General features: G+C 36.5%; 1 protein-coding gene across 1 annotated transcript; it reads right to left on the reverse strand.

The window, feature by feature from the left end:
* Positions 1 to 2,279: 2,279 nt before the first annotated feature.
* Positions 2,280 to 8,802, reverse strand: LOC101743798 (ras-related protein Rab-8A). The gene is made up of 5 exons (XM_004931169.5): positions 8,621 to 8,802; positions 6,724 to 6,923; positions 5,444 to 5,536; positions 3,947 to 4,060; positions 2,280 to 2,529 (listed from the first exon to the last, which is right to left on the reverse strand). The coding sequence occupies exons 1-5, from the start codon at positions 8,742 to 8,744 to the stop codon at positions 2,446 to 2,448; spliced, it is 615 nt and encodes a 204-aa protein (XP_004931226.2). The 5' UTR covers positions 8,745 to 8,802; the 3' UTR covers positions 2,280 to 2,445.
* Between the last annotated feature and the right edge of the window lie 14,725 nt (positions 8,803 to 23,527).

Below are 23,527 nucleotides of genomic sequence, written 5' to 3' on the forward strand. Positions count from 1 at the left end.
GCCTCCTCATGTCTCTAGGCAAACTGTATGAGCGTCTGCTCTACAAACGCCTCAGAGACTTCGTCTCATCCAAGGGCATTCTCATCGATGAACAATTCGGATTCCGTACAAATCACTCATGCGTTCAACAGGTGCACCGCCTCACGGAGCACATTCTTGTGGGGCTTAATCGACTAAAACCGTTATACACGGGAGCTCTCTTCTTCGACGTCGCAAAAGCGTTCGACAAAGTCTGGCACAATGGTTTGATTTTCAAACTATTCAACATGGGCGTGCCGGATAGTCTCGTGCTCATCATACGGGACTTCTTGTCGAACCGCTCTTTTCGATATCGAGTCGAGGGAACCCGCTCCTCCCCACGACCTCTCACAGCTGGAGTCCCGCAAGGCTCTGTCCTCTCACCCCTCCTATTTAGCTTATTCGTCAACGATATTCCCCGGTCGCCGCCGACCCATTTAGCTTTATTCGCCGACGACACGACTGTTTACTATTCTAGTAGAAATAAGTCCCTAATCGCGAAGAAGCTTCAGAGCGCAGCCCTAGCCCTAGGACAGTGGTTCCGAAAATGGCGCATAGACATCAACCCAGCGAAAAGTACTGCGGTGCTATTTCAGAGGGGAAGCTCCACACGGATTTCCTCCCGGATTAGGAGGAGGAATCTCACACCCCCGATTACTCTCTTTAGACAACCCATACCCTGGGCCAGGAAGGTCAAGTACCTGGGCGTTACCCTGGATGCATCGATGACATTCCGCCCGCATATAAAATCAGTCCGTGACCGTGCCGCGTTTATTCTCGGTAGACTCTACCCCATGATCTGTAAGCGGAGTAAAATGTCCCTTCGGAACAAGGTGACACTTTACAAAACTTGCATAAGGCCCGTCATGACTTACGCGAGTGTGGTGTTCGCTCACGCGGCCCGCACACACATAGACACCCTCCAATCCCTACAATCCCGCTTTTGCAGGTTAGCTGTCGGGGCTCCGTGGTTCGTGAGGAACGTTGACCTACACGACGACCTGGGCCTCGAATCAATTCGGAAATACATGAAGTCAGCGTCGGAACGATACTTCGATAAGGCTATGCGTCATGATAATCGCCTTATCGTTGCCGCCGCTGACTACTCCCCGAATCCTGATCATGCAGGAGCCAGTCACCGTCGACGCCCTAGACACGTCCTTACGGATCCATCAGATCCAATAACCTTTGCATTAGATGCCTTCAGCTCTAATACTAGGGGCAGGCTTAGGGACCCCGGTAACCGTACTCGTCGAACTCGACAAAGAGGTCGAAGTGCAACCTAACCCATGCATCAGCCCGCTGAGTTTCTCGCCGGATCTTCTCAGCGGGTCGCGATTCCGATCCGGTAGTAGATTCATTCGCGAAACAATTGCTCTTGAGTTGTTAGGTCTCCTTCGGAGGCGCTCGGGCAGTTGTTAGCAAATCCCACCCCTCTTGGCTGAGCCTTTGCTCGCCCACCTGTCCTGGTGAAACTGGAAAGGCCTTCGGGCCACCAGTAAACTTTCAATCAAAAAAAAAAAAAAAAAAAAACCATGTAAGGTCTACAGTCTCCGGCTATCACGACATGATGCCCGTGAATCAATTTTGCCATCTACTGCCACACAAAAAAATGCACAATGAAAAACTTTACACAATAGATTGTTAGAAACTAATATAAACTATATAGGACAGAGATCTATTATTAAATGAACAGAAATATCAATTTAATCACTAAAAGAACTGAACTCTCATCAAAATATTATATACCGAAAATGAAAAAAATATATTGAAAAATTACTTCAAGAGTGAAATACATATATCAATATAACTTAACCATGAACAATGAAATTCTATTATTTAACCGAAAAAAAAAAATATATCTAAAACTGACCACAAATGACCGACGAACCAGTGAATATGCATAAAAAACATACTCAAACATAAAATCCTCTCCTTGTTTCGAGTAGTTAAAACGTACTATATGAAAATGTTTTAATATCCAACGTCTATTAATTTGAATCTTCTTTAGCACCATCAATAGTTAATTGCCTGGAAACCTAAATGCCAATTTAGAATAATTTATTTATTGCATGCGTTTCGCTTCTTTAATAGGCGTAGTTGTTTCTTGTATTGCTCAGTATTAAATAAATATATATACGTAATAATACCTATGCCTACGTAAGGCAAAACTACTGTCAACAAAACGCAAGTAAGCATGTTTTTTTTTTCAATTAAGCACCTCGATTATGTTTTTTAAAGTAGACGGTAACAATGATGACATTTAAATTTTCGATATTTTATTTAAAAAAATTGCTCTATATTCAACTCTTTGCGCAATCTTCGAGTACTCGGTAACGTAAATATGTAGGAGATGAAAATTTAACATGTGAACACGACTGCGTTGGAATCAGACAAGAATCAGCTACCGTGAACAACTACAATAGGCTAACAAAAGCATTTCGATGCGTCAGTTTCAGAAACCGAAGGCTTGACGACGTTGTCTCTTTCCTTCAATTCAAATGCGTCAGCCTGTAAAAGAAATCGTTGAACACTAAGAATGTCGATCAATGATGTTTTTTTTTATTGCTTAGATGGGTGGACGAGCTCACAGCCCACCTGGTGTTAAGTGGCTACTGGAGCCCATAGACATCTACAACGTAAATGCGCCACCCACCTTGAGATATAAGTTCTAAGATCTCAGTATAGGTGCAACGGCTGCCCCAACCATCAAGCCAAAACGCATTACTGCTTCATGGCAGAAATAGGCGAGTTGGTGACACCCGTGCGGACTCACAAGAGGTCCTACCACCAGTAAACAAAAGGTCCTACCATGTATTTGTAGATATAATACTGTATTATAGCATATTTCATTTACCCTCAATTGGAATTACCCTCAAGCGTTTTCCCAGGCGTATACGTACCACAGGCTGCCAATCGCTTCTGTCTATATCATACGTATAAAGAGGAGGGAATCTCTGAGCTCCGCAATGAAATATACGAAACAATACTTTTCAGGCCGAAACACATTACTGCTTCACGGCAGAAATAGGCAGGGCGGTGGTACCTACCCGTGCGGACTCACAAGAGGTCCTACCACCAGTATTACAATTTATTTCCAATTATATTACCAATTTATTTAAAAAGAATGTACCTATAAGTGATCTAAAAGACAACATTTTGTAGAACATTACTTTGCATTTTTCTAACTAGCAAAATTTTCAAATTAAGCATTCACGTTAATTCTAAAAGTTTTAGTACACATCTTTATAGAGTGTAATCTAATGTAAAGTGGCTATCGACGTCGCAACGCGAATCCGACCTCAACCTTGAGACAGACTGCCGAAGTCTCATTAGTCAATACAAATATTTTGGGTGTTCCACCCTTCAAACAAATAGGTTGAACAGTACTAAGCTGTGTGTACTCTAAACGTCCAATCCAATACTAAATGACACAATTTGATGTAAGACTTTTGTACAAATACGCACTTAAATAATCTTACATATAATATTCTCGTGTCGCAATGTTAGTTACCATACTCCTCTGAAACGGTTTGACCGATTTTTGTGAAATTTGCATATGCATGTTCAGTAGGTCTGAGAATCGGCTACTATCTATTTTTCATACCTCTACGTAATAAGGGTTTATATTTTATAAGGGTTAATATTTTAATTTTTGGAAAATTTTTTGTTGTTGTATTGAGGCATTATGTGGTTGAATAATGTTTTGTTATTTTTTATATTCCCTTATCTCTTTCTCCATCATGTCCCTCTTTCACTAATTTACCACATCCTTACATACTTACAATAAGTTAGTTTTTTTTTCTACACTAGAAATTCCCTACAAATCTTATATATGGCAAAACAACGTTTGCCGGGTCAGCTAGTAATTTATTAATTAATTAATTTATTTATTTAAGGTAAGCAATAATATTACAAATCGACTGACCTTCGTCTCCCGGTACTCTCTGATCTTTCTGGCCAACGTCAAGAAAGCCTCCTCTATATTTATGTTGTTCTTACAAGACACTTCGAAAAACGGCATATCGAAGTCATCCGCAATCTGGAAACACATATTACGGAAATACATAGATTTAAAATGAGTATTATATACAAATACAAAGCAGAAAGAGTAAACACTCGTTGCTTTCGTACTTATTTGGTAAATTGGTAACTTCTGTAGTCATAAGAATACATAGATATCAATATGCCTATTTCTGTCGTGAAGCAGTAATGCGTTTCGGTCTGAAGGGTAGGGCAGCCGTTGTAACTATACTGAGATCTTAGAACTTATATCTTAAGGTGGGTAGCGCATTTACGTTGTAGATGTCTATGGGCTCCAGTAACCACTTAACACCAGGTGGGCTGTGAGATCGTCCATCCAACTAAGCAATAAAAAAAAAAAAAAAAAATGTGTTGTCTTCATTATTTACTTATCAATTAAGTACTTCGTAACAGCATAATAGAACTTATTAAAACCGGCAACCTTCGGTTACGATGAGAAAATGGAATACTAAGGTCATGATCAGTCGACATCGTGATTAACTAACTTTAAAGACAAGCTTTGAAACAATACTCTCATTCGACATAAAACGAAATTACATCAGGTATCCGAAAGATCGTAGAAGTTAACAGCTTAGAATAAATTTATCTCAGCTTCCCTAAATGTTATTGCGAAATCAAGAGTTATTTACACCAACGTCAGATTGTTAACAGGCTACCAACAATAGCAACCACAATGTATTCTTGTGTCTTTGCTCTATATCAGTGCTTCTCAAACTTATTCGTTTCCCGTACCCCTTAATGAAAATTTGCGCCCCCCTACGAGCTACGTATGAAGACGTCAGCCCTGATAACTCTATACCTACCCCTAAAAGAGCGTCTTGTTTCTCTTGACAGAAACAAACTAATATAATGTATTTAACCAAACCAACGTTGACAGATTAGCACATCAGTAAGTAAACAGCTAAGTTACACTTTAACTATAATTTTAAAGAACATTTTTTTAAATTGCTTATATGGGTGGACGAGCTCACAGCCCACCTGGTGTTAAGTGGTTACCGGAGCCCATAGATATCTACAAGTAAATGCGCCACCCACCTTGAGATATAAGTTCTAAGGACGCAGTATAGTTACAACGGCTGCCCTACCCTTCAAGCCGAAACGCATTACTGCTTCACGGCAGAAATAGGCGAGGTGGTGGTACCCGTGCGGACTCACAAGAGGTCCTACCACCTGTAAACAAAAGGTCCTACCATGTATTTGTAGACATAATACTGTATTATAGCATATTTCATTTACCCTCAATTGGACCTCAATTGGAATTACCCTCAAGTGTTTTTCCAGGGGTATACGTACCACAGGTTGCCAATCGCTTCTATGTATATACATACGTATGAATAGGAGGGAATCTCTGAGCTTCGCAATTAAATATACGAAACAATACCTTTTGACCTCTATCCTTGGGAACGGCTCTGTGATTTTCATGTACGTCGCATTTGTTGCCCACCAGCACCTTAATGACATCTGGAGACGCGTACTGGAATGAGATTTATTTCAATTTAATTATCAGAAACGACGAATACCCAAGCATTAGATCAAGATAAAATTAAGACCATCCTTGTTTTTCAAATGCGAAAGTTTGTTTGTAGTGCTGCCACTGCTCTGTTTATTTCTCTCAAAGCATATGGCATTTTTTGTGTTTTTATGAAGTAATGATCAAAATAAAAATAAAGAGGAGAGAGGTATTGCAGATAAATTTCTGGAATATTATCTACCGAAAAAAATATATCACTATTTTATTGTTTATTCTAAATATATGAATTTTTATTATGTAACTTTAGGAAAGTTTCAGTTTCCTAGATGATCACGAAGTGCCTCAAAAATCACTGCAAAAAGTTGTCGTTTTTCACCGTTCCACTATTTTCGGCCTATCCTCTCAACCCGTAATCAAAATGGGCGATAAGGAAGGTGCGTTTCAATATACCTGGGGTTAAAAACCATAGTAGTGGTGACTTAAAAATACTTCTTGATCAATTTATACCCAAATTACTTTTCGGACCCGTAATAGCGAGAGAACATTTATTCTTTATTTTAAAACGCTCCTTGGCTACTTTAATGATTTGTGAGAATCTCATCTCTCATCTCTAGGGCCGGATTTAGGGGAGGGCAATCGGGGCGAAAGCCCCGTGGCTTCCACAAACGTAGGGCCCCCACAATAGAGACTTTGAAAAAAATCTTTCCAATTCCGACCAGTAAACATACAACATATTTTCCTTCTCATTCGACTATCTTTTTTTTCCGCTGTTTTACTTAACGGTAACGTTAACACTAACATTTAATTTTAAATAATTCTTGTCTCCGATTATATTTATGTATGTTTGTTAAATACTAAGAGAATCTACGTGGTTTCACAATAAATTATTTATTTGAAAACTCGACTGAAAAAAACTGTTCATTTTATTTGGAAAATAAAGCCTCCGCTCCTCTGATGTCCCAAGGTCTCCAGACCTCTAAATCAGGCCCTGGCTGAGATACTAGTCGATATAGTTATTTTGTATTAGGATTATTGAAGGAATTGTGGTAATTTGAAACTTTGCACATACAAATAAGATTATTTAAACTTGTTAACAAAAAACTTCTCATGTTTTTCCTCTACTTTGATAATTATTTTAAATTTTGCAAAAACGAACGTGTTTTTTTGTTCTCAAAAAATATTTCTCATACCTCTTGTATATTCCTGAGCCAATATGACAAATGGTTGAACGACTCCAAATTGGTAATATCGTACATGAGTATAATCCCCATAGCTCCACGGTAATAAGCAGTGGTCAGTGTGCGGAACCTTTCTTGACCTGCGGTATCCCATATCTGAAGCTTAATAGGCACACCGTCCAAGTTTATTATTTTTTGTTTGAAATCTATTCCTGGAATTAAACAAAAAATATGACATTATGTACCATATTGTCGAAGTTTCATCGACTGTCCGACGCTTATACTGTAACCTGATTGAAAATGAAAGCGAAACAATTGAGCAATTTATTCAAAAAACATCTGCTATTTTATGTGTTGGTGATTGTATTTTATAAATTGGTGATACTTAATATTATAAAGAAGAAAGATTTGTTTGTTTGTTAGTATTGAATAGGCTCCTAAACTACTGAACCGATTTGAAAAATTATTTCACTGTTGGAAGCTACACTATCCCTGAGTGACATAGGCTGTAATAGTTTTTTGAAAAAAATTAGGGATCCTTCCTAAAACTCCAATAATGTAACCCAAGGTGTAAAAAAATTACCTAAAATATTCTTTACATCGTGTGCGCTGCGAAAACTATTGATGATAGAATAAAGTAATCTAATATACCAAAATAACATTTTTTACAGTTTTTGTCTGTCTGTCTGTTTATTCCGGCTAATCTCTGGAACGGCTGGACCGATTTTGACGAGACTTTCACTGATAGGTAGCTGATGATATAAGGAGTAACTTAGGCGTACTTTTTTAAAGACTAGCTTTACCCCGCGGTGTCAACCGGGGTACGACAATAACCGCGGGTAACATCGCGCGACTCAGCTATCAATAATAAAATTTAATGTTTCCGAAGCGAAGCGAGGGCGGGTCGCTAGTATTTTATATATGAAAAAACAGACCTACACAAAACCCAATTGAATTTAGAAACTTTCTTCGTGTGTAGCATATATTTAAAAATCAGTTCTAGATTATAGATTAATAAGCTACATAATATATTTAATTACACAATTCTTATTGAATTAATGTGGTTTTTACATATTTTAGTCTCTTAAATAGTGTATGATTGAAACGAGTGACTACTACAGTTACATTTTTATTATTGTTGCTTGTGAATCTGCGTGCTAATCTTCACGATGACTGAACCAATTTTTAAGAGTTAGTTCGGTCTTGAAACAAATATTAGCTAATATTAGACAAATGCTCCTGCAATTTCTATGCGCACTCGTTCCAAATTTAGATATACCTATTTTTGAATATCAGATACCAAATCGACACTTTTATTCCGTCATTAATAACAAACATGTAATTGATTCATAATACACAGACTTAAACAATACAGACGAAGACAAATCGAAGCATTCAATATTTGTGATTTGAGTGCAATGACGCATGCCTAAAATACACGTAAAGATCTGATCTAATCAAAATGTAACAGACACAATGAGACAAACCTCCTGAAACATTTACAACCATGTCTAGGGTTCAAAATAGGTCTTTGCATCTAATTATTATATCGATTTTAGAACGAAATTCAATTTTTAAATTCGTCATAAATAGAACCAGCTGATTCTTTCTCGATGTTTTTGAAATCGAAACACTGAGGAAGTTAAAGTAATTTCTGTCTAATATAATTACTACTATTGACTACGGCAACGGCATTGGCCGTTGTAGAAAATTGAAATAATTTGTAATTTTACTACTACTGTTAATGATTTTTCATCTTATTAATTCTTAAAATGGACTTTACACGTGCCCTCTACTGTACGTATGCAGTATAAACCATAATTCTGGTTTCGTTATGTTCCGGAACAGTAATAAAACTGCTTTTGTCTAACAAAGGCTCGTAAAACTAAAAGTAAATATTTCCACTTACCTATTGTGGATATGTAAATATCATAATACCTCTCGTCACAGTACCTGTGAACTATACACGTTTTACCTACGTTAGAATCACCTAAGACCAACAGTTTATACGTAGCGGAAAAATCTAAAGCCATTTTTTTTGTTTACTTTCTTGTTGGTACGCGAGCTACGGCCCAAAACATGAGTCGAACTGTCAAAGTGAGAAAAATCAATGTTGATTACTGCGCATGTGCGGGATCGCCCTATCGTGTGTACTTTGCAACAAGTTACTATTGAACTGCAACTATAAAGACCGAGCCAGACGTCTCCTAAGGTCAACGTTTTGTAATAAATAATTTATTTACTTTAAACTATTTATTTATTTTATTATTATTTGTGGTCATAGGTTAAGAAAGATTAATAAGTTAATATTAATAAATGTATCACTATGTCCTGCTAGTAAAGCGTACAAATATTAGGTGTAAGTTTAATCTACATAAAAATAAAAATAAACTTAAATTATAATTATTTAACTCTATTCTACTTTATTATCTAAATTATTTATAGTTATCGTCTAAATATTCTGACATACTATAGTAAGCCTTATCTAATAAAAATACTTGCAATTTTTGCTTAAAATCTTGTAACTCTACTGTCTTCAAAATTTTTCTAGGTAGTTTATTAAATATTCTTGTTGACATACTAAAAAAACTCTTGTCATAAAGGGCAGTTCTATGAGGTAGCGAAGAAACCTTTAAAGTATCCCTAAAAGAGTAAGTTAAGAGTTTTACAAACGTTGTTTACATGTGTTCCTTTAATAAAAATGTACGATCAACTAATGTAAACTGTTATAATAACGGCCAACATACCGTCCCGTAGCTTATATCTCAGCTAAGATACACAAAATCGCTTAAAGGACTTATATTGGTCACTGGAGCCCATAAAAACCACAAAATGCTAATCTCAATTAATTCAGTCATACTCTCACGAAACACATAACTGCCTCTTGACGACGTAAATAGACTGGGCCACACATATCTGACTGATAATGGGACTGAATGAAGGCTATTATGATTTTTTGAATTAAATGTCTCAACGTGGATGGTGTAATACGCAAGTGCACCACAAAATTTTCGGCACATGAATGAAACAAAGCACATCTAAAAGTCTTTTAGTTTATTTTAGAGCCTTATTGTAATTTTTTTTATTTGGAGACCTGAAGTCTAATTCTCAGTTGTTTAATATAACGATTGTTCCTTTAAAACGTAACGCGTGACTGAATTCTTTACGGGAAAAAATATAGAAAAAATAGATTACGTTGGTAATGTCCTACTTCCACCTGTAGATGACAAAGTAAATTTTTTACGTTTTTATTTTTTATCACCCAATATTATTATTTTATCATGGCAGTATTGGCCAAGTGTTCTTCTAAAAATTGGTTTTAAAACACTAAAAAAACCTGCGTGCGCCATTCGCATATCGGTATAGTCTCAACACTCGATACGAGTACTTGGTCGAAAATTCTCAAGATGTTGTAGACGATCGCATCGGTTCTAGGTAGTAGGTAGTAATGTTTGGCGACGAGTGGCACAGTCGTAAAAGAAGTTGACAAGATGGCAGGTTCTATATTGTTCAATACCTCTGCATACCGCAGTGAACCTGATCAACTTCATTAAAGAAAGCCTTTGTCTTTCTCTGACTTATAATTTATTTTATTTTACTGAAACACAATAACTTTGCCTCCAAATTGAGATAGCGTATCTTTGTCTCATTTATACCTTCCGGGTGGGGGCACGCCTACAGCATTAAGAGTACCATTTATTTTACTTAAATTCTTGATATTTGCTATCAGGGCGATTCATCTGGAGGCCCGTATGTAAATGGCTTATGTTTTTGTATTAATGTTCTCCACAGGACTCGCGATCGTTTATCGGGCCTTTTGTTTCGACCATGTTCATGTTGTTGGCTTAGCAATAAGCCCCATAGTTCAAGGCTGTGTTAATTTTGCTTTTTTGTTTTTAGATAGCGTTGCGAAAAGCAATACTGAGAAAGTAAAGCTTAGATATTTTATTTAAATGATGATATCTTAGACATTGATTATATTCGATATATTTTTTTTCTGTTTTTTTTTTCTATTTCTTAGACGGGAGAACGAGCTCACGACCCACCTGATGTTAAGTGGTTACCGGAGCCCATAGACATATACAATGTAACTGCCGCCACCCACCTTGAGACATGAGTTGTAAAGTCTCACTTTTAACAGTACCACGGCTGCCCCGCCCTTCAAACCGAAACGCGTTACTGCTTCACGACAGAAATAGGTAGGGTGGTGGTACCTCCCCTTGCGGACTCACAAGACGTCCTACCACCAGTAATTACGCAAATTTATAGATCGATTTTCAAGTATAGCAAAACAAAGCATTCCACGAGATAAATCCAGTAGCATATTGACCTCGGCTATCGCAGTATCGATTCGAAAGCACATAAAACCAAATGGAGCTATAAATGAAAATTGAATTCCGCCGCTGTCAATCACTACGTTTCCATATTACTCCGCCCACGTTTGAGTTATCTAGTTGTAATCTCTGGTCTTGAACACGATACGCTTATAACATATCAAGGCCAATGACCTTGGACGGTGGCGTAATGTTTACTGTAGGTCAGTGACGCCGATTACCTGTTTATAGTTGTAAATTACGGCCAGCTCACCGTTGACTGTTTAATGCGTGCAAATCGATTACCATACCAAGAAACTTAGTTATTATTGGGTAATTTGTTTGGCCCTTCCGCAACTTTAAGGGTATCCCTGACTTCCCAAAAGAATTGGGATTCGTGTCGTGAATACATCGAGAGCTCAAGTATCTGGGGAGGCAAAAAAAATATCATAATGTTGGGAGACCTCAATAAAACGAAATTCTACTTCAGACCTGTGTGCTTATTGCGAGTTTTTTAACGTTCTCGATAGCGTAAAAGTTAAGTCAAATTTGTATGGAGTTGAAACGTTTGCCTATGTTTGCCGCTAGGGGCACTGTTCCAGCTGCATACAAATTTCAGGTAACTTTTACGTTATCGAAAACGTTAAAAAACTCGCACTAAGCACACTGGTTCAAAATTTGTGCTCTAAAAAATAAATATTGAACTCTGAGTTTACTGGTGGTAGAATCTCTTGTGAGTCCGCGCGAATGGGTACCACCGCCCTGCCCATTTCTGCCGTGAAGCAGTTATGCGTTTCGGTTTGAAGGGTGGGGCAGCCGTTGTAACTATACCGAGACCTTAGAACTTATATCTCAAAGTGGGTGGCACATTTACGTTGTGGATGTCTATGGGCTCCAGTAACCACTTAACACCAGGTGGGCTGTGAGCTCGTCCACCCATCTAAGCAATAAAAAAAAAGAGTAAAGAACTGCTCATATCTTTGTCTTCGGGCTTCCCAAATGCTAGCTAGCTAGTGAAAGTCACAACCACAAACTTTTTGATAAAACACAAGACAAACAGACAAACTTCGAAAGATTATCGACAATTCTGTTCTCACGCATAAAATGGGGCTTGAGGGAATACCGAAAGACCTTTGCTCGTTCACAGATCGTTTCAAGATATCACCCAGGTTACCGAGTTCCCGAAATATTTACCTCCCTTCTCGAAGCTTCCGTATCGCCTAACTGTGCCCCTTACCCGACTGATGTTCATAATCAACGAGTGGATCCTTGGTATTGATAATACTGTTCCGAAATTTTTATTACGAAGATTTCCTGTATTCTTAAGTAACAATCGTACCTAACATCCGTGATTATATGTCATTCGCGAAACCGATATTACATAGTAGCTCTAGGTTTCTAGTAGTTTGTTGCTGGCTTCCTTATGACTAACGAAGTGCGTTATATACACACACATGACATGTCGTGTCTGAGGTAGACAGTAGCAGACGCGAATTTCACACAAACGTTACAACTTCATTTGTCAAACAACCGCAGAACGTTGCCGCAGGTTTACTATTCAAATTCCTAAAATGGATATACTACAGGGTAGATACACCTAAGTCCCTTAATACTTTAAAAAACTGTACAGATTTAACTTTGAATCTATTTTATTATTTACTTATGGCACTGAGAAAAGTATATAATAAATAAATAAATAAATAAATATTTACTAACAATCACGCCACGTTAACTAGTCCCGTGCTAAGTTCGTAAAGAACTTGTGTTACAAGTACCAGATAACGGAAATAAATATAATCTTTTTATTATACACATACATATATTTAATATACACCCATAACCCTGGAAAGACATTTATATTTATCATACAAATATCTTCCCTTGGCGGGATTCGAACCCGCGACCCCCTTGTGTAGTGACCATGTCACTTACCACTACACCAGACGGCCATAATAATATCGAAATTACATCGTTCATATATTCCAATTAAATTTTTACAAAAATATTTTGTGCTTTAAGGAGTATCCACTGTAGGGGGAGTACGATTTATAACTTAATATTTTCCATAGAAAGATAATGAAGAAATTAAATAATATTTATGCTTATTCTATTGCCCTTGTAGGCAGACGAGCATATGGCACACCTGATGGTGACTGGTTACCGTCGCCCATGGACTTAAGCAATGCCAGGGGCAGAGGCAAGCGCCGTCCTAGCATGAATCGTGTTTCTGGTGGAATTGTTTTTGCTGGTGTAAATGAACAGATGAACTCATGCCACGGCTTAATGTTAATATTAAGCCTTAATGTTAAAGAAACAGCTTAAAATCAAACAAATAATCAATAAATAAGACGTATTTCCCCTATATGAATTCCCATCCGATAATTCGATTTGTTACAAGCAGACACAATTTTGACAATGTTTACGTTTTGTTATATTTCACTATTCATAGGTTTATGTCGGCCTGTGTGCTTCCCCTATAATTTACTGTCATACGACAAACATTTCCTTGTTTATATGCCAGTCATTCAGCATTATTTTCTAACGGAACGTCTGTATAGATTTGTTAGTTCTTATCCGCTTCTAACGTATTCAATCCAAAAGAGAACCAAAACTATTTATTTACCACATGACAAATTATATATTTAGGTATCTTTCCACTTTTTTTGTAGCTGCAGCAATTGTCTTGCGTTAATCTCGCTACTCTCTTTGAGGCTTTGTGAAATGATCACCGCTTCCTCCCATTAAGTTTGATACAGAATTCAGATTTTCCTTTGCTAGGCAAAATAGTAACTTGTATAAGTACCTACATTCTGAACAAAATTTCACATTTTTCGGAATTTCAGTCTAAAACTGAAATCTGTTGAATTACGTATGCCTTGAAATTAACATATTTCAGATACTACTCTCCAATTATTGACATTTACTCGTGTAGAAAATCGAGCACAAATGAATTACCCACCAAAAAAAATTGAGGAAAATAATAATTTAAAACTACTAAGAAGTCAATACCACATCAACTTACCTGGAACGGACTATGATCTATTCGATCGTCATCTCGATTTAATATCTATTAGACTATCACTTTCGGTCGCCGAGTGCTCTATTGTCTGAGATATGATCGTTTTTTTGTCTAATGATCTGCATGCATCCGGCTGATCGTTACCTAACAGCCGACGTGACGCACTTTGTAGATACTTGCCGTGTACAGAATACAAATAATAAAGACGTACGTCCGCTCGTGAATGCAGAATCGAATTACAAAAACGTGACGCTGATTATTGAAAACGAACGGTTGAAACATTGAACGATCGCGAATACTGTGTTTCCACGAGATAGGCACGATACGATTACTTCCCATTTAATTACTTCATAGACATTTTGTGCAATGAAAATAAACAGAAGGTCTATGCTACTTTTAGTGACAAAGAAGAAGCAATTAGCTAATATAATAAGTTTTTTACATTAGCTGCAAACTACGCTTCAATATTCTCGAACGGAAATGCAAACTAAATAGAAGTTGTTTCTTCTAAGCCACTTTATCTTGCTCGTAGGCGATCGCAGCTTTCCGCGAATTAAAACAGTTGACACTGCTCATTAATTACAATAGTTGATAAACAACCGTTATGTAATGAAATCACTAAGAAATTTAAAGTGGTCTTAGTGCAACAAATGTCTTTGAAGATAAGAAATAAAAATATCTCCAAATATAAGTTTTCTCTCCCAAATTGTTGCCGGCTAGTCTAATTTTCGTGTTTTTGGCTGGTTGGCACCGATTTATTAAACTGCAAAATCAAAGGCTAAAGGATTTTCTTACACTTGCGTATTGCTCCCAGACGTTATTGTGAAAGTTACGTTTACGATGGAAAGTTCGGATTCGTGATTACACACATGACGACAAGTGGATATTGGTTCGCCCACGCTCTATAGATACGTTTGTGTAACGCGAACAATATCGCAATATAATATCGTTTTGTGTATTTGTGTTTATTTATTTATTTAATTTTTAAGTATTTTGTGACGACCTACTCTTCGATCGATTCCTCGTTACTGATAGTCGTGACTCCTTTGATGCAGACTGTTGGCTGCATTCACCAATCATGTAATTACAACCCATGCTTCTATAACTTGAGACTTTACTTCGTATTTTGCCAATTAAAATCAGAAACCAGATTGTTGTTGGACTAAATGACTGTCGGAGATTCTTCGCATAATATAACCAAAAAACTCGACGTAAGCATGCTGCAAGTGTTTTTATAAATTTTCTCGCTCCACATCCTTAAAGAGTTGATGCGACGCATGTTTCAAGGCATTCGAAGAAGATAGCGTCAAATTCACATTCCAAAAGCACCTATCATCTATTTAATGGCGCTTGAATTTAAGTATGCACAAATGAGACCATGAGATGCGAAAAAAACATCCTGAAACCTTACTTTCGACCATGGAATGACTGAAAATAGTTTATAAAGATTCGGGATAATAAAAGAAACAGAACTTAGAGGTTAAATTAGTCGAGGTCAACGCAATCCAATTCTACTGAGGCGTTCGGGTTCCGGGAACATATGACAACAGCGTTTATTGTTCGCAAATTGTTTAAAGCAAGGTCTTTCGTGTAAATGTCACAGCGGCGCCGGCGCCTACTCGCCCGATGCTTTGTGAGCTCTCCACAATGGAAAATAAGAATTATTTATATTGAGAAATAAATAATCAAGCTGTCCTGTTTGTCGGGTTTTATTTCCGGTAGAATTGTATTCAGATACTGCACGAGGCCTATGTGATGCACGGTGCGAAGCTGTGAGCTTTAAAATGCGTGGGCTTATTACTTACTAGATGAAAGTTTAATGTACCCGATGCGGTTGGATTCTTTATCACCAAATAATCGAATTGTTTAACAAGTGGCCCTAAAATGAACTTCGGCTTATAAATATGTTTTGAAAATCATAAACCACATAATATACAAAGTGCGCAATTTATACAAATACTTTTTGAAAGGGAGTTTTACGTGTTTCCTAATACTTGCATGATTATAGGTAGTACTGTCTTATTTAGGTAATAGTCTGAAAATAAAATCAAACCAAAGGCCTGTAAATCGTTATGCTATTTTCATTTGTGTTTTTTTTCTACCTAAGCTGAGAGCCTTTTTTTTTTTTTTTTATTGCCTTGGTAGGCAGACGAGCATACGGCCCACCCGATGGTGAGTGGTTACCGTCGCCCATGGACTTCAGCAATGCCAAGGGCAGAGCCAAGCCGCTGCCTACCGCAAGCCTTGAGAGGCTATTTCAGCTTAACCTTAACTAGTACGTGAGCTCACGGGGCTCAAACCTGACGACGTTGCTAGCACGAACCCTAGCAAGAGTCTACCACCGGATCGGAAACGCGACCCACTGAGAAGATCCGTCGAGAAACTCAGTGGGCTGTGTCTGAGGGTTAATTTACTCGTCGAGCCCTTCGTCGTAAGCGACGGGTTCGATCGGGAATGTTTTATTTGTAACATAGATACCTGTTTCGCATTGTCCAGTGAATAAACAAATTGGTAATACGTTGCGTACTTATTTATGATTTTACCATCTTTATTTTATCATCCGACTCACATAATGCAGCTCTTTCTAATTGGAACAATTGTGTTTGCGCTCAATTAGTCCCAGAGAGCAGAAAACTGTGTCGTACGTGTCGTACTATATGAAAAAAAAATCATCAGTAGCGCTAAATCCTGGGCCGTAACGCTTAGTATGTATTTCTCAAGTTTATAACCAACAATACCTGCCACGTACGTCTCCTTACCTTCGATGACAGTAAAATTATAATGAGCATAAATTCAATCGCATCTTAAACTGACAATAACATTAATGGATTTACATATGGAACTCACGGAATTCAGTTCTTAGATTTTTACGATTGAAATACATAAAATTTTGCGATCGCCGCATGAAATTCTAAGAAAGTCGTTTTGCCAATTTATAGTTTTTTATTGCTTAATTTATTTCGGTTCGAAATGAATGAGTTCTCGTGCAGTTGGATGTTCGCTTTTGTGAATTAACTAATTTTATTATTTCATTGTGAACGTAAGAGATTTTATGACTTAGCTTTAAATAAATTAGGTCTATTGTGAATATCGATAGTAGAAAACCAAAGGAGCTACGAGTGCGGATACTAGTTTTAGAACTTAACTAACGAACGACTATACGAGGCAGTTAAAATTTTAGTTACATTAAATAGATATGGGGGCAAAATTAAATCTACATTTCTATACAAGGTCATAAAAGATAGGAATTAATGTGTGCTAAGGAGCTTTATGGAAGTATATTAAATCAAACTTGCGCCTTAGACTAGGAATTAGCTTGTATTGATTCTGAAAGTACTGCCATATAATTATTTTCTCGTCATACCAAACTGTACAGTTCAAAGAACAAAGAATCAGATTTTTAAAAGGAACTCTGAAATTTTATATTTATTTATTATATTTAGTATGTGGATGGCTTAATGAGCTTGTAGTATTTACCCACCTTAAGATTAAGACATGTGGCTGAATTCTCAATTATAAGTTTAATATTGGATTGAACACTTTCTCTTACGAGCCCATGTCTTTTGGTGTATACTTGTTAAGTATGTAAATTTAATAAATTATTCTTATTTCTTTTTATCCATACTACCGCGACTTGGCTTTTTCATTGCGAACATCGTTCGTGAACACTTGTTGGATATCCATGTATAAAAATAGCCTCTATGAAAATTGGCACCAATGTGCTTAATGTGAGTTTTTTAACGTTCTCGATAGCGTAAAAGTTAACTCAAATTTGTATAGAGTTGAAAAGTTTGCTTACGTTTGCCGCTAGAGGCGCTGTTCCAACTGCATACAAATTTGAGTTAACTTTTACGCTATCGAGAACTTTAAAAAAACTCGCACTAAGCACACAGTTACAAGATTTTAATCTCAGCAAAACTGAACACGCAGGTACACCTATAGTCTTTTCGATTAGACCGCATACGCTTAAAAATCGATCTAAACTAAAATGTCATAAATTCTGTGCCCAATCAACGCTAGTTGATCCTAATTACGACACGTTCGAACATAATATTAAATGCTACTATTCAATAATTTCACAATATTAACACACATATAGCTATTGGTTCACTTTATAAACTAATATTCGCCACTAAAGGTTGATTAGGCACCATAAATCTTTATGGAATCGCAATAAAGAGACAAACGCTAACGATTTTGCAACCAGGCAACGTAACAGCCGTTCATAATTAGTTAAATCACGAACCATCCCGCTTTCTAGCCCTCTTCTGTTCTGCACTATCGATCATCGAAAGATACAGATCTTATATTCTGATAAGTAGTAACTTAGTGTACAATGGAAAACGGTTATTTGAGCACACCTTCGACTTATCTAAACCTACGATCAACGTGGCTATTTAAATGATATTACAGCAATGCTTTAACAATGTATTTTTAATTCAAGTTTGCCTGATATTACTATATTTGTAAAATTATTATAAGTATTTTTTTGTTGCTTAGACGAGTGGACAAGGTCACGACGGCCAACTTGGTGTTAAGTGATTACCGGAACCCATAGACATCTACAACGCAAATTCCGCCACCAAGCTTGAGACAAGAGTGTTAAGGTCTCGGTTTTAATAGTACAACGGCTGCCCTTCAAACCGAAACGCATAACTACTTCAACAGCAAAAATAGGCAGTAATAATACCTACTACCCTCGCAGACACAAGATGTCCTACCGCTAGTTAAAAATGTTCAATTACATGATAATGTATTGAAATAAATAATACTTCATTCGTTCAGAAAAGAACTACCACAGACGTATTCTCGAACGGACATTACGAACGCAAAAAAGTTTCGTTTTCCTAATTTTCAAATAAAAAAAATATGCAAATAAAAACTATGATTCTCAGTTGAAATGCTACTACCAACACCAACAAATTTAAAAGAGAAAAATGATTATTAAACATTCCAACTTCTAAGTGAAAGAGTCAGGTAAAATCGTTCAATGTTATTGCTCATTTGGTGAGAGTATCATTGGAATGTTAATTCTGTTTGTTTGGTCGCAAAAAAAGCCAAAAGTATGCCAGTCGGTGCGTCTACGTCAATGATTATGTCATGCTATGTTTGCACTCCCGTCGCTCCGAAGATCCGCTATATGCAATACTCACTTGTAATTAGAATTCTTTCGTGATCTCTCATACTTCGTTTTGTGAGTTCTCTCCGCGGCTGTCTTGCTCTCATTCAAAAGACGTTGTAATTGGCCTGTCTGTCGGTCAACATAATCAAACACCAGACGGGATGAAATGTTGCAATCTCTTAAGTTTCTTACTTTCAGGGTTAATACTTATATTTATTATCTTTAGAACACGTTTGATATTCATTGTAACGTAATACCATAATTTACAAGAGCACAATGTTCATATTGATTGGAAATGACTAATATTAAGTTCCACATATTTATACAGCGTTATAAAACATGATAATCTCCATAAATCATCTACTTTAGTATAATATTACGAATGCAAAATTATTGATCATTACTTTTAATCAGCCTGACAACCCCATAAGCATGCTTATTTAAAATGTATTACGCTCACATATCTTGAATCACATTCAGTATACGCCACAATCAGTGTTTAGTATGTATACGGAACAAATATTTCCATGGTATTTGGGTCACCGTGTGCAAGGCCATTACTTGGATAATCCCCGTGACAAAATGTTTATCTGTGACCGAAAGAACTGGACCGAAACCGGGGAGCCAAAGACTATACTTTTAAACATATAGAATGGATGAAGTAAATTTCTTTCAAGATTTTAAATCTTTGAAATTTTAAATATATTCTAGAACTGAAGGAAGTGGAGGGAAAGAGGCCTATGGGGAGTAGTCCCATGCACTGGTCCGATCAGATTAAGACGACTTTAGATTCCAGCATCAATGTCGCTATCCACTGCGCGGAGGACACGAAGGAATGGAGAAACATAGCCCTAACAAAAGTGCTCCGTAAAGGTTACTACTCTCAACACTGAGGAATGCGACGCACGGAGGAGAACTGAAATCCTAAACTGAAACAAAATTTATTTCATACATCGTTCGACGATAGCTTTAAATTAAAATAGTATTTAATTCGATTTTCGTAATAAAAACTACTTTTACAATTTATCACGCGTTTTCTATGGGGCGTAATATTATTTCCGGTGTATAGTATTCGAAATTTAATTACCTATGTCAGTTACAAAGAAAAAAACTATGTTGCCATGTACGACTTGGAAATAGTAAACAATGACAGGAATATCATAAACAAAACACCTCAGTGTGATCATCAAAACCGTAAAATATTCGAAACTACGAAAATAGATTTAAAAGTAGATTTCAATAATTTTAAGCAAAAATTTTATCCAGATATCATTGCCACTCGAAGACGTACCCACTCGATTAATAATTATAAAAGCTTAAGCCCTACTACTGTTCATACTTTTCAAGTATTTCACAAATAAAAAAATACTTTCATAGGTGGTTTGATAGAACGTTTGCAGCATTTATTTTTATTTTTATATATACTTGTTGAAATGAAAAAACTGGCTACGTTATTCTATACTAAATATTCTGTGTGTAAATCTGACTCATTGTCCGGTTAACTGTTACGTGAAGACAAATATTTAGCATACCTTTAGAAAAAAATTGGTTTATCTAAACAATCAGCGCAAGGAGTCATTAAAATACTTTCGTGACACACAGGCCTTCGCATATATCTGTTTGACATGTGACCGTTTGAAAAACAATATTAATTTCTAGTTCGTAATTAGAACGTTTTCTATTAAAAGATGTCTCTGATTTTAACGGACGCTGGTAGAACGATGCGACTTAATAACAAAAACCCTTTGCCGGCGGCTTGAATTCGGACATGGCGTTCTTGTGGTGATAAACTCTTTTTAGTTTTAATCTCTTTCGAAATTTAAACTAAATTAATCGAATGTTTTGAAGTTGCTACTAGTTTTTCGTGACTTAACGAAAAGCTAAAAAGCATTCGAAACTCGAAGTAAAACCGCGCTCGTGATACTAGGCCGAAGCTCAGATACTGAAATCATGTAGGTACCAATTGTTTCTAAAGTGAATACATACTTAATGCATGTATACCAACGATTTTCGTTATGAAAGAAATTTTATAAATTTGAATAACTATAGGTGGTTGGGCATCTCTATAATGAGCCCGCATACAACGAACTCAAATCAACTACTAACATGTGACGTCACTATATGGGGAAACAAAAAAATTCACATCACAGTCACTCAGCGAAAGGAATATCGTTGAGTGATTATTCTCTCTATATAGGTACAATCATTGCGTAATTAAAATAAATCTTATAAAAGAATACCATCATTAAAATATCTATAATATGTAACTCAATAAAAAGCTTAATAACAGTCACCATTGATGTTGTAAAGAACCTCACGCAAAACAGTATAAAATTCGTTCTTATTACAACAATAAAGAACAATTTTAGTATGCACAGTAAATTCCGTTGACGCGAACAAATTACTCTCTTGAAATTCTCATAAAGACACAGATATCCATAATATGTATTGTAGAATCTCACAGTGAAATAAATAGAGCAGTAAAAATTTACAGATCGTTTTTTCTAGAAATGCGTCTCGTGCATTCCGTGACATTCCTTTTGCAGAATACGACATTTAAACCACTATATTGTTTTATATCTTATTTATGAAATGTCACACACACGAGAAACAAAGAAATTTAAAGATGAATAAAATATATGAAACTATTTCAAGAAAAGATCACTCAAGTCCGGGTAATGCATTAACTGTTTTAAGAAACGTGTTAACGCACGCTTCGTATTTATAAATTGAAAGAATTACATATTCTTAAAGATAATTTGCTATAACAGAAATTCTCGACAACTTATTTACTCACATAAGAAAATTACACATCGCGACTAATTTAATGTAAATCTTTTATTTTATTTTTAATGCTTAGCTGTGTGGACGAGCTCACAGCCCACCTGGAGTTAAGTGGTTACTGGAACCCATAGACAACGTAAATGCGCCACCCACCTTGAAATATAAGTTCTAAGGTCGCAGTATAGTTACAACGGCTGTCTCACCCTTCAAACCGAAACGCATTACTGCTTCACGGCAAAAATAGGCGGAGTGGTGGTACCTACCTATGCCTTCAATTATTTAGCTACCTATGTTATATTTATCGCGACACTTATTGACGGATTTGAAGGTTCGAAATTCAATTTCAACAAATTTTGGGTATTTTTAGAATTTACTCTATATCTGTGTTTTTCTTACATACTGTATGCACGTTTATCTTTTTATTTTAGTAAATTAAATCTTTATGAACGGTTGATATGCTGTTAAGCAATTGCTACTGTTATTGGATCCATTTCAGCTGCCAATTAAAAACAAAATAACAATATAACCTAATTAATAAGCCCAAGGATCTCAATGAGCAATCATTTTAATACATTACACCCAACATTTTAGACATTCATGAGCCTCTCGAAGTAATTGAATAATCAAGGTAAATTTTCAAATTTATTACAAGAGATACTCGCGTTTCCTCTAATAAATAGAATAATAAATTTTCTTAAGCCACAATACACGACGTTATGCTAATATGCTACCCAAGTTACCGTCTTCAATTACAGCTTAGGGTTGGCAGCATTAACATTTTTATTTATTTTTTCTTGCATTTTATTTTCTTTGTGTGTACCTTATTATTTTTTAATAAATAATAAGTATATTTATTTATTAAAAAAAATAACCAAATTAAATGAGCGTATACATAAACAAAAAGAAAATTATTTAAACACGAATAGCACTGATACTTTTCTGTATTTAGATTACTTAATGTATACCTAATTTAAATATACGAATTTGGCTTCCGTTCACTGTTCCCCAAGGGGTACTCCCAGGGGTGCGTTATGGTTACTGACAGAGCATGATGAAGTCAAAGATTCTTTTCATGGTTGGTGGTTTTTGTCTTCGGCCAGACGGTCTTACAATATGCACTACCACTAATAAAACCACGTAGGATTATTTTTTATTGCTTAAATGGCTGGATGAGCTCACAGCCCACTTGGTGTTAAGTGGTTACTGGATCCCATAGACATCTACAACGTAAATGCGCCACGCACCTTGAGATATAAGTTCTAAGGTCTCAGTGTAGTTACAACGGCTGCCCCACCCTTCAAACCGAAACGCATTACTGCTTCACGGCAGAAATGGCAGGGTAGTGGTACCTACCCGTGCGGACTCACAGGAGGTCTTACCACCAGTAGAAACCCCTCCTCTGCTGCACCCTCTGCTGGACACATGAGGTTGAGATCTGAATTGAAATTGGATATTGAAATAACGACTAGCAATTGACCGCTTCGTGGTAAAAAATATCTTATTTTCTTAAACGACATTATTGAACATTGTTAAATCTTACTCTATTCTATTATATTCTAATGAAGTAAAAGCTCCGCT

This window comes from Bombyx mori, chromosome 9, assembly GCF_030269925.1.
Source record: "Bombyx mori chromosome 9, ASM3026992v2".
Classification (NCBI taxonomy): Eukaryota; Metazoa; Arthropoda; class Insecta; order Lepidoptera; family Bombycidae; genus Bombyx; species Bombyx mori.